The following is a 12498-nucleotide window of genomic DNA, read 5'->3' on the forward strand; positions in this document are numbered from 1 at the left end:
ATTTTCACTGTGAGCAACCCCCAGCACTAAAAAAATTCCCCACAAAAAGAGAATATTTTGGCTTATGTCATTTACAGATATCCCCTAGAGCAGAGGATAAAGGACTTTTATTTTGTTTCCCAGTTAAATATTTTCATTTTATCTTCTTGTTAAAGAGTAACTCAGTGCTATTCTCTTGCCCAGCATCACTCATTTAAACGTCCTCCTGATGGGAAGAGTTCAGGGGAGGGAAACTCACAGGAAAGATGGTTTCAGTAGTAATAAGGATGGGGACTTTGGCACATTTCTGCATGCTATGAGGTATGTCTTTAAGCTTCAGTAAAATTTTGGAGTCCCTGGGAAGCTGGTAACATGCCTTTGAAGGAAGTATGACTTATGAAATTGCAGTTTTTAGCTTAGCTGGGTAATGTTAATGAGAAAATATCATGGGCTGCACGTGGAAGTCTCCTGAATCCCATAAGTTAGGGATAAATTATTCTGTTTTCCTAAATGAAGCAGCGCCGTGCAATGCTGCTCCTAAATCAGTCTGATGGTGAGGATTGTTTATTAATTTGTGAAGGTCCAGAGAGAAGCTCAGGCAAATAAATACAAACTAAACCGAGTGAGAGAGTTACAAACTTGAGCTTGCCGTGAGCATGGAGGAAAAGGGTTTGCTGAGAAGGGGCAGGAGGGTTGGGACCAGCACTTTGTGTGATGGAGGCAGCGTGAGGAGCTGCAGGTGAAGGGACAAATCTTCCTTTCTGCTGGAGCCATCAAAACCCCCCAAAGCTTTCAGCTGCAGTGCAGCAGCTTCCCTGTAATTAAAGCCTGAGCTCTGCCTGTGCCTGCTGCAGCCCGGCTGGCACATCAAAGGGAGATGTTTCCCACGAGGACAGCTTCCACAGCAGGGCATCCAGGGGTTGATGCACACCCCGGTGGGTAAGTGGTGGCCCAGCAAAGTCCCTGAAGTGCAGCTCACACCGAGCAGGTGATGCCACATCCCCCTGGGGCTGCTGGGTTTGGGCAGCACAGCTCCACCCAAGGCTCCATCCCTGGAGCAGGAGCCCTTTGGGGCTCTCAGCTCCTCTGGGCTCTGCAGGTACCACACAGCTCAGCTTCCCCTCCTACCCAGAGAGGATTTATTCCTCCCTGAGCAGGTCTCCAATGCTGGCATTAATCAGGGAGATGGACGAGCACAAGCCCGTTCATTGTGCACTGTGGGTGAGTGATAAGTCTGTGCCGGTGCCTGGGATAGCAATCAGGAGAAGGGAGCGAAAGGAAGAGGAGGGAAGAGCAGCATTGTGGGTAAATATGTGCTCTTCTGCTGGTGATTACCCTCCAAGTAATTAGTTTTTAAATCAGGCAGACGTTTCGGGAACTACTATCTATGAGCTGCTTTAATTATTTATACTCCCTTTTTATTCTTATTATTTATAGTCCTCCTCTCTGGATGGAGATGCTCTTTGGAACCTGACCCATCTCCAGCCCTCCCTGGCCCTGCAGCTGCCTCCTCCAGGGCTGCCAGGCACCCCCAGACCCGGCTGTGCTGGTGGGTCCCCTGTCCCTCTCCCTGCCAGGGCTGGGCAAGGCAAACCAGGGCCCGTCCTTGCTGGGGAAAGCTCTGTTCAGATCGGTAATTAAACTCTCACTCATCTTCATTTCCCTCCTTTGTTAAAGTGAGGCCACTCAATAAGCCATTAGTGCCAGGTCCTTTCTGTCAGCCAAGGCATCCTCAGGCACATTTCCCTTGGAGGCAGCTGGGGAGGGTGTGGGCAGGGGAGCAGCTCCTTGTCTGCCCCCTTCTCACCCAAACCCTCTCCATCCGGCCCTGCCAGGTCACTGCTGCCCTTTGGCCAAGGCTCTGGGGAGCGAGGGGGGATTTTGCAATGGCCAACCTTTCCCCCAGCTGGGATTTTTCCCACAGCACCACACAAGCCCCTGTTCCATCAGAGCATCTGGTGTTGTTGCTCTTCCTTCCCCAACCCCACCTCTCTGGAGCTTCCTAACATCTGGAAGCCATTCCCTGCACCATTCCCATGAAGGGACCTCTGACCCCTTGAGCTCCTCCTCTGGGCTAAACAAAAGCTGCCCTCACTGCTGAGCTGGGGAATTTTGCCTGCTTTCCCCTCTCTCCATCCACAAACCATTTCTCAATGTGTCACCAGGGCAGCATCTGCCTGGAGAGCCCCGGAGCATCCTCTGTCCCATCTCCCTCACATGCTCAGACACCAGCAATGAGGAAAACTGAAAAAAAAACAATCCCACCCAAGAAAAAACACAATAGGGACTAAAACTACTGCAGATTCCTCCAGGAGCAGGGCCCGTGTTTGTAGTTGCTACAAGTACACATTGATTTTTCCCTGCTCCCTCCCTGGGAGCTTTTGCTCTGGGTCTTGCTCTGGTTACAACAGTGAGAACACCTTGACTTTGCTGCTTCTCTCCCTGGAATCATTTGTGAGCTGTGGGAGTGAGGGGGATTTGGGCTAAAGCAACCTCAGAAGTGCTGTGGAGCCCCAAGAATGAAAGGGTGTTGATAGAGATGGGTTTGGCACTGGGGCAGAGGGAGCCCATCACTGCACACCTCGCTGGGTGCCACGTGAGGTGAGAGAATTCACCGCACCAAAACCCAGGTGCCAGCAGAAAAGAGGAGTTAAAATGAACATAAACCTGTCCTGTGCTCTAGAGCCTCGCAGGAACCCGACCTGAGTGCTGTCCTGCTGGGTTTGTTTTCATCCAGCCCCACAGAATCCCAGAGGGGCTGAGGCTGGAAAGGGCCTCTGGAAGTCACTTGCTCCAACTCCAGCTTAAACACGGTCACTTGGAGCTGCTCACCCAGGAGAATGTCCAGGTGGCATCTGAATTCCACCACTTGGGGGGAAAAACACAATAAACACATCAGACAGAGATGAAACCACCAGAGGGGACAGTGTCAGATCTGTGGTACCAGGGAAAAATGTGGTTTTCAGGATGGCCAATCTTCCAAGAAAGCCAACTTCCAAGGGCATCCCAAGGTCAACCCTGCAGGCATGAAGGTTCTGAAGACTGTGGAGACAAAGTCACATTGGTGTGAAAGACAAGCTCCTGCCTGCCCTTGAACTAGGGGCTGCCCACCTCTCCACAAAAACCCCAGGAAGCACAGTGGGAACAGCTTCACCACGGAAGCAGAGGGATGGGATCCACCTGCCTCCCTCAGGATCAGGCTCCATCCCAAAGGTGCTCAGCAGAATCACCTCCAGCATTTTGTAGGGTACCTGGGGCAGGTATCCGAGGTGGGATGAATCAAGGGGGTCAGGAATTATCTTTCACCCTGAACAGTGCAGTTCTGGGGCTGCAGGGACCTCAGGGTCCATGCAGCAACAATTACACCATGGCTGGGGACAGACATAACAGACATTTCCAAACAAGCCTCCTATTTGCATTCGGAACATTTATTTTGGGAAATACATATTAAACACTATTATTTATACAAAAATGGACTAAATTTTCATAATGCTTATAACCCCCAAAAGGCCATTTTAATAGATCCGGATGAAGGATTTTTTTATTGTATTATTTTCTTTTTTTTTTTTCTTCCAAAAAAAAAAAAAAAGTCAGGTTACAAAGGAGAAAGCGGCGTGTCTTGCTTGGCCCAGCTTGAGATACCAACTAGAGGGAAAAAAAAAAGTTTTAAGATGGCATTTGAAGAAGTGCCTCACACAAGAGATTTTTCTCCTCTTTCAGTCTTTTTTTTTTTTTTTAACACTTGAAATATATATATTTTTTTTTCAGTTAATACATTTTTTCGTTGTTGCTTTTGCTAAAATATAGCAAGTCAGCAAGTAGAGAGTTGCTGTTCCCCAACAGCTCCGTGGGGCTGTTGTGGAGGGGGAATAGGAGTGAAGGGGAGAAAGGATTCTCACCATGAACCCCCCCTGCCCACACTCCTTTGGCTGCTGGGGGGGACCTGTGGGGAGCCCTGAAACCCTGGGCATCCCCAGCAAGGGCAGAGCAACCTCCTCCCTCCTCCTGGTCACCTGTGCTGAGCCAGGCTCTGTCCCCTCGTGGGCTCTGCAGGTGCCTTCCAGTGCTAGAGGATGGGACACGCTGCCACTTCAGTGTGTGCCCCTAAAAAGGGGTGATTTGCAGGAAGTTTGATTTTTGTTTCCCTTAGAGAGGATTTGGAGACTGGTGGACACCAGGAAGGCAAAGGGAGCTGGGGAGAGGGGCAGGACTGCAGAGCTCTGCTCCTGTTGTCACAGTGCTACCGAAGGCTGGCAGGGTCTGGTTTACTGCAGACACACAGAGAGATGAGGGTGTGGGGGCAGAGCAGGGGGAGCAGCACCCACAAACAGCCCCCCCTGAGCTGCAGGGCTTGGTCAGCACATGCACAGACTCCCTGCACAAGGACCAGCAGAACAGGAGCACCTTCCCTGGACACATCACACAGGGGGAGCCAGGAAATGAAAAGGAATTAACAGACACCCAAGAGGCTCCTCTGATGTAGGGAAAAGCCCAAGAAGCACAAGGGTCAGACAGGACAACCCTCTGCCTCCCACCACTGCTTTGCAGAGACAAAGTTCCACAATCAGCCCCCTCAGGACAAAACACACTCCGAGCCTTCAGCGGACAGAGACCCCCCCAGCTGAATGACAAATAAATACACAAGTGTTCCCAGGACATCAGCCACAGCTCTGGCCCGAGGGAGAGGGAACCAGAGTCTCCACGGAGGTTCACAGCCTTTTACAGGCTGCAAAGACAGACGAGGCAGACCCTCCCTCCCCTCTCCCACGCTATTGCAAGGTGACAGTCTGAAAAGGCACTTCTCCCAAAGCAGGTCGCTCTGCCTGGCCGGGGGTGGGTGACAGGCGAGGTGACGCCTAAACACTCCCAGTTTATTGCATGTAGACAGGGTACAGGGGCCGGGTTGGGGGCTGGCAGGTCCCAGAGGGCTGCAGAGGGCTCGGAGGAGGTGGCAGGACACAAGGATGGCACTGTCTTGCTCTCTTCATCCCACCGTACCTTGCTTCCGAAGGCTACGTTCACCTGGAGGAGCCCTCGCCTTCAATGGACGGAGAAGAGCCCCTGCATGGAGGGGCTGGAAGGGTCCCAGGCCACCCCAACCCCGCTGGCCCCACAGATCTGCTCTCCTGGGTTTGGCTGTGGGGCCAGAGCTGGGGGAAAAGCGAGAGCCCAGGCTCCACAGAGGGACAGTCCCCGGCCCTGGGGGCTGAGCACAGAACTCATGGCACAAAGCTGGGGGGAGAGCGGCCACCCTGCTCCACGTCGGGTTATTTGGTCAGTTTACATGGCAGGGGGTCAGGGACCAGGGCAAGAGGGACAGTGGCAGAGGATTTATATAAAAATAAAGGGGGAGGAGGGGAGGGACAGCGAGCGTGAGCGAGCGAGGTCCTGGCTGAGGGGTGGTTACATCTCGTTGGCCACCAGCTCCTTGTCAGCCACGCCGTTGGACAGAGAGCTCTGGCCCTCGTTCAGCCTCTTCACCCTGTAGGCTTCAAAGTGGATGTTGCTGGTAATATCCTTGATGTTCTGCATGTGTGTCCTGCAGGGAAAGCAGAAGGAGCAATCACGTTTTGCTGGGCCAGCCCGGCCTCTGCACCCCAAACACCTCCCAGTGCCACTGTCCCCTCCCTGTCCTGCTGGTTTCATGGTGCCTTTAGGGCACGGGAGGAAGTCAAGGCAATAATGGGCAGCATTACTGGGCAGCAGGAGCAGAAGCTTTCACTTGTGCTTGGGGACACAGGAGCTGTGGCTGCAGGACACCCACCCAGGGAGATCCCCACCAGCCTTGGAGCCTTTGCACCTTTGCAGCCCCACACAACTCTGCCAGCAACAAACAGATCCCATGTGCAGAGTTTACCCTGCAGCCAAACTGGGGAGGAGCCCAATGCCCCAGGGGCTCAGCCTCCCTGTCCCCCACAGCAAGGAGACTTCTTTCAAGAGGGACCAGCCTCACCCAGACCCCACAACAACACCCCAGTGGAGGGTGATGTCTTTGAATTGGGGATGAGATCTGGCACTGGTGAGGGATCACTAAGGCCAAAAGCTGCTTGCAGGTGAGCTGCAGCCACCCTGGAGCAACCCTGGAGCTCCTCTCCTCCTTGGACTCAGCACTGCAGCTGAGAAAAGCCCCCAAGGAGTGGCAGGGCCTGGGAGGGAAGGCAGGGATGGAGGGGTGAATAGGTGGAGGGATGGAGCAGCAGAGCAAAGCAGCAGCTGCTTCAAGCCATGCTGGGCTGTCCCCTTTCCCTGGATGCCACGTGGAGAGGACAGGCTCTGGGGACAGGCACTGACCTGATGAGGAGGTCCCGCAGGTAGGCGAACTCACAGTGTGTCGTGTTCTCCACTGGCAAGAGAGACAGAAACCCAGCCGTGAGCACCCAGGGCCACCACCCATGGCCTGGGGGCTTCCCCAGAGTGTGCAGGGCTCAGATGGGCCCTCCCACCCCGGGGTACAGGTGCAGGACTCAGGAGTCCTCTTGGCTGCTGTAAAGCTGGCACCAGGTCCCCAGCTTGGCCCCTTCCCAGTGTCCCCACCAATGAGGGAGCTCCCAGCAGCACCCCCAGCACAGTGCTGGCACCTCCAGAACCCCAGACAAGACAGCGAAGGGCCATGGTGAGCTCTGCAGGGAGCACCAGCCGTGTCTCCACAGGAGTTTTATCTGCAGCTTGGCCAGGAGCACCCTGCAGCATCCCAGGCACGCTGTGCAAGGACATGAACTCCTGCTGTCAAAGGCAGAAGGAGGAGTGCATGCAGTAGGGAAAACCAAGGGGTGCTGCTCCACCACAATCACTCTGACAGCTGCTGTTTTACCCCTGATTTTACTCAATTTACAGGAAGAACTCCTTTTTAATTTTTTGGTTTTTTTACCCAAACAATCCTGTACACAGAATAGCAGAATCCTTTATGTTGGAGAAGACTTCTAAGAACATTGAGTCCAACCAATAAATATCATGCAGGAAAAACAAAAACAACACTGCTGTGCAAAGGCTGCCTGTGGCCATGGCTGTGTCCTGGCGGTTTCCCTGTGCTGAAGGCAGATGCCACAAGTAGAAGGTGAGGGTTTAATGAATCCCATTGAACTCAGAATGTTCAGGGACACAGCACAAGAGGGCAGCAGAGCTTCAAAATACACTGATTTTCCGGGCAGCTTTGTTAAACCATCCCTCACCATAGGATTCCTATTAAAACGGCTCGTAAATGAGAGGAACCTGTGAAGCGAAGGGGTGGAAGATGAGAGGGGTGGCACTGGAGATGAGCCAGCTGGCTGCCAGAAACCATGAACAGGGAAATGTGTAATGTGCTGGAGCCAGGAGCTTTCATCTAGCCTTGAAACCATGAGTGTAAAATTGGGGAGAAGAAAGGGAGATCCCCATGGGAAATGGAAGAGGGAAGAGCTCCCACAAGGACACCAACCCAAGGAATTGGTGGAGGGCACAGATGCCAGGGGAAGGTTCTAAGAGGGGCTTGAGACATGGGGATGTCACTGGTGTGCCCTCAAATCCTGCCATCAGGCAATTAACTGTGCAAGAACAAAAGCCAGGCCACGAGACCCCCAGAAATGTCCCCTCTAGCACTCAGCAGCCCCCCAAGACACACCAAGGCCCAGGAACCCAGCACAGGAACATTGGCCAAGGTGTTTCTAGTCCTCAAACATAAGGAAAATTATCTTTTTTTGGAGGGACAGGGAAGCTCCACATCCACCTCAACTTCTACTGCTGATTTTGGACTTTATTGCCTTCTGTCAGGGCAGGGAGATGGGCTCAGGTGGGGAAGCAAGGATGAGGTACCTTCAATGGTGCCCCACTTGGTCTTCCTCCCAAGGATTCTTCTTCCATTCACCTGGTACTCCTGGTCACTGCCCACCACTGCAAAGGGGATCATTTCCTGTGGAAAGAGAAAAACAAGGCTGTGATTTCTTCCTGAGAACTGGTCAGGAAACCAATCCAGTGAGCAAAGTCCTACACTGAGCTGCATCCAGGAGGTTTTCATGGGATGAGCTGGTTTGCCCTGATGCTCCTGAGCAGTGCTGTCTGCCAGGGCCCACAGGCAGCCCAGGACTGGGTACCAGCATCTCTTGCACTTGTGCCCAGCCTAAAACCAGCCCAAACCCAGCCTAGTCCAGTCCCTCATTGGCAGGCACCAGGTACAGCAGGAGCAAAGGTAGCCCAAAGCTTCCCTGGGAATTGCCCCTCAGCATCTGGCAACCTGTGGCCAACTCAGTTCCTGATCCAAGTTGGTGTTTTTGAACTACAGAGTCCCTAAAAGACCTTTTTTTTTCTTTAAATTTGTCCAGCACTTTATTGTGACCGTAAAATTGCTGGCTGATTCCTGTAGCATGGAACTGCCATCTGCAGGCAGCCTCCAGGAAGAATTCCATCCCAGTGCTGGAAAGGCTGCTGCCCTCACCAGGGGTGGGCAGGCACCTCTGTTCCCTGAGCCTGGGGCAGGGGAAGGGGCCACGGGTAGAGGTGGAGATGGGGAAGGAGTATGGACAGGACACCCTCCCCATGAGCCTTTCTCACCCTCTTTCCACCCCTGCTCTGAGCTCTGTGCTGGGCAGACCCCACGGGCAGGATCCAGCAGCTTTGGGAAGAAAACAGAGGCCTTTTGGAAGGGAAGGCCCCAGGACATGCCCAGCCCCTGCACTGACCCGGAATTTCTCGTTCACCAGCCGATCCTCAGAGTCCTCATCAAACTCCTTCTGCGGATACACGTCGATGCCGTTGGCCAGGAGATCTGCCATTATCTGGGAGGGAACAGCAGAGGGACAGCTGAAGGACAGGCAAGCACAGGAGCTGCACTCCCACCACGGCAGCTGCTCCCAAAAGGGTCTCTGAGGGACACCCACCAGTCACAGCAAGGTCCAGCAGCAGCAGCATCCCCCTCTCCATCCCAAACACTGCCCAGCTGGGGCACAGAGACAGACCTGTGCTCACCTGCCACACACCCACCAAGAGCCTCCCCAGGAACCTCTGCAAGAACCTGGTGCCAAGACACAGCTCAGGCAGAGAACTGAGATGGAGTGACGTGAGCTGGATGTGGTTTAGGGATGGAACAGACAAGCCAAGCTGCCCCAGCAAAGGGGAACACAGCTGCCAGGCTTGTAACACAAAGGTGAAAAGCTGCTCTCTGCTGTTGGTTTACACTCCTTGGAAAAGGAACTTGATCTGAGGGGACAAGGACACAGCTTGGAAGGGCAGACTCTGAGGACTTTGTGCAAGGCCAAGGGATGCTGAAATCTGATTTCTGGGTGGAGGCTCAGCCCACGGGGAGCCTGAGGCTTCAATCTTCTCCTACAACACTGCAAACCCCAACCCAGGCTGGCAGCAGCTCCCACCTTCCTGTGGCAATAACTGCACATCAGTCCTACAGTGCAGGCTGGCAAAGGAGTGGATCCAGCCCAGGGGATGGCCCCAGCCAGCCTCCCACCCCAAACCCACCCCAAACCCACACACTGAGTTTAGGGGAGTCCCAACAAAGCCAACTCCAGGGAGCACATTCCACTCACTCAGCACTGACACCAACCTGCAGCCAGGCTGGGGCTTCTCATCCTCTGCCCACCCCATCCAAACCCCAAACCTATCACCTCTCTGAGCCAGCTACACCCAGATGCAGACAGGGCTCTGCTTTTGGAAGCACAAATGCAGGCACACTGGAATGAGTGGAAAAGGTCCCAGCCTGTGCCCACCTGGCCTGATTTCCTGCCCTCTCATCTGCTGGGAGCAAACACATCGCTGTGGCTCTGTGCTCTCCCTCCATCTGAAAGGATTTGGGAGGTCTGGTTATAATCAGGAAGCAATCAGAGAGAGGTTGAGCTTGTCCTGTGCTGAGCCAGTGCAGAGCAGCAGAGCCAGGCACTGTCCCCATGGTCTGCCAAGAGTGCCCAGGTAACATTTGAGGTCCCAGACTGACTTTGTAGTGCCAGAGCCAGTCACCTGCAGACACAGGGATGTGAGTGCTGGTAACCTCTGAATGGAGCAGGCAGCCTGCAGAAGCCACCACAGGGAACAGATGTGGCACCACAGACTCACCCCTCTGTGTCCCCTCAGCAGCTCCTTGCAGAGCTCTGAGCAAACAGCCTGGGCCAGCCCTCAGCTCCATCCCCAGCCAGCCTCTGGCCAAGGAAATTGCTTGGAGAGTTTGGATTCAGCCCCCAAAACCAGACTGGGTATTTCAGTGCCTGATGGTGCTCATTAAAAACTGGGAAGGAGAGGCTCCCACTCTGGGTGGGAAGGTGCACTCACCCTCTCCTGCAAGGGGGCATGGAACCATCCCTGGCTAAGCTGTCATCCTGCCCATGACCAAAGGAGAGGCCCCTAAAACTACCCTTTTGGCAAGACTCTCTTTCCCTTTAGTTCTCCCAGGTCAGACTCCTGGATCAAGGAGCTTGGTGGTTTTTACTTTTGCAGGGAATGCTGAGGCCATCACGGCTGCAGCCACATCCACCACCCACACAAAGAGATTTACAGCCCCTTACCAAACCCCAAATGAGCCACCTCCACCTCTCAGAGCAAAGCCTATGCCTTGCTGTGGATTCAGAGAGCCCCTCCTCAGCTCCCAACCACGGGAATTTCCTACTTTGCTTCCCTTTTAAATCTCACCCAGCTGAGCTCAGCAAACCCACACGTTTTTGACTAGTTCCTGTATCAGTGCACGATGCTGCAGAGGGAGGGTTTTCCAGCCCCTGTGTGCATCTGATGCCTTAAGTTTTATCTTTGATGTATTTCAGGTTCTGTGCTGCCCAGAGGTGCAGCTCTGAGCTCACAGTCAGTGTCACTCAGCTCTGCACACAGCAAGGACACAAAACAAATCCTTCTCCTGCTGCACACCAAGGACAACTTTCAGGCCAAAAGCACAAACAAGGGTGGGCTGGAGGGAGGAACAAGAAGGATGGGACCTCACAACCTGCAGCTGTAACTGGACAATTAAACCCCAAATAGACCAAAACTTATAAAACTGTAAGACCTCGTGACTGCTCAGCCATTTTTGTGGTCATTTTGGGTCCACCTTGGGTGTATTCCGGGCCAGACCCTGTCCTGCCCAAGGTGTATCCTGGAGGTCTTTCAATAAACACCTATTTTATTCTCTAGCTCTGTCCAGTCTCTGTTTCAGACCAGCCTTCCCAAGGCATCACATCAACCTCCCAAAATAACAGAGACCAGGCTGAAAACAACAACAACAACAAAAGAGGCAGGAAAAGCAGGCCTGGAAATGCACAGCCCTAAACTTATCCTGCACTGACAGAGATCCAAGAGAAACACGAGGAAGTGCTGGCAGAGCACAAACCAGCTCAGGCCTGCCCTGTGGCCACGCGGGATCGCTGTGAGCTGCAGCCAGAGGAGTGCTCTGTGCTCCTGGGCAGACACTGCCTGCACTGCCCTGCCAGCAGTGCGCCAGGGGCACAGGGGATGGGCCACTGCTGCAACCCTGGGCACGGAGAATTTCAGCCTTTCTGTGCTCACAGGCACTGACCCCCAAAAAAACACTGCATTTGACCTGAGGCCGTGGAGAAGGCTCCCAAAATGGAGTGACAGCACTGGGATTGTGGGTGTGGGGTTTGAATAGAAGCGTGTGATATCACATGTGGAAAAGCTAGAGTCTAAGGTTTTAGGCTTAGTAATATATATATATAATATATATAAAATATATATATATTATATAAAAATATAAAATATATATTTTATATATATATATATATATATATATATATATATATATAAGGTTTTAAACTTAGTTTTTTATATATATATAAAGCAAGATGGAGGTTTTAGGGTGTAGGCTAGTCCTTCTTTTTCATCTTCTTCATGGGTCTGGGTGGTGTTTTGTAACTGGATAGAAAAGTCCTCATTGTGGGCCACGGGTGGTTGGTTATCGGGTTAAAAGTAAAAATAATTTAATGTAATTTCATAATTGGACAGTTTATCCTTAAAAGACCTTGTAGAGAGATAGAGACAGCTCCATTTTGACTTTGGTAGCTAGCAGTGCTGTAGAACTCATGGATTGTGAGGCTGTAACATAGATAAGAATTAATAAACACCTGAGTCCCAACACGAAATACATTTAATCCCGACTCTGGCCCAAAGAAGGTCAAACAGCAGGTCAGACAGGGGTGGGAGGCCGGGGAGGGGCTGCAGCCCTTCCTTACCCGTTGTTTGAAGTAGTCCCTCTCCTCCAGCGTCAGCGTGTCGGCCTTGGCGATCACGGGCACGATGTTCACCACTTTGCTCAGGCGCTTCATGAACTCGATGTCCAGCGGCCGGAGCCTGAAAATCAGCAGGAAAAAGGGGATTTGCACTCCCAGGCTGCTGCAATCCCCTGCCAGGGAGGGGGCATTCAAAGAGCACACAGAGAGGGCATCACTTCCTTTCACACGGGACAAGTAAAGACCTTTTCTTAAAAGCACAGCAGCTCAGAGAGGGTTTGAAAATACTTTAAACATTTCCCTTTCAACCCTCACAAAGCCCCGTGAAGTGGCAGAGGGCTTTTATCTCTGCACAGCCACAGAGGGCTGCAGGAAC

General features: G+C 52.7%; 1 protein-coding gene across 4 annotated transcripts in view; it reads right to left on the bottom strand.

The window, feature by feature from the left end:
- Positions 1-3563: 3563 nt before the first annotated feature.
- The window catches only part of SEPTIN9 (septin 9), a 142744-nt gene continuing 133809 nt past the window's right edge, over positions 3564-12498 (bottom strand). For all 4 annotated transcript variants that reach the window (XM_066332094.1, XM_066332096.1, XM_066332093.1 and 1 more), the window contains 5 exons: positions 12126-12243; positions 8631-8726; positions 7768-7864; positions 6271-6322; positions 3564-5518 (listed from right to left, as the gene is read on the bottom strand). In XM_066332094.1, the coding sequence (XP_066188191.1) occupies positions 5383-5518; positions 6271-6322; positions 7768-7864; positions 8631-8726; positions 12126-12243 (499 nt within the window). In that variant the 3' untranslated portion in view covers positions 3564-5382. The remainder of the gene's footprint in view (positions 5519-6270; positions 6323-7767; positions 7865-8630; positions 8727-12125; positions 12244-12498) is intronic.

Source organism: Sylvia atricapilla, chromosome 18 (assembly GCF_009819655.1).
Source record: "Sylvia atricapilla isolate bSylAtr1 chromosome 18, bSylAtr1.pri, whole genome shotgun sequence".
NCBI classification, from domain to species: Eukaryota; Metazoa; Chordata; class Aves; order Passeriformes; family Sylviidae; genus Sylvia; species Sylvia atricapilla.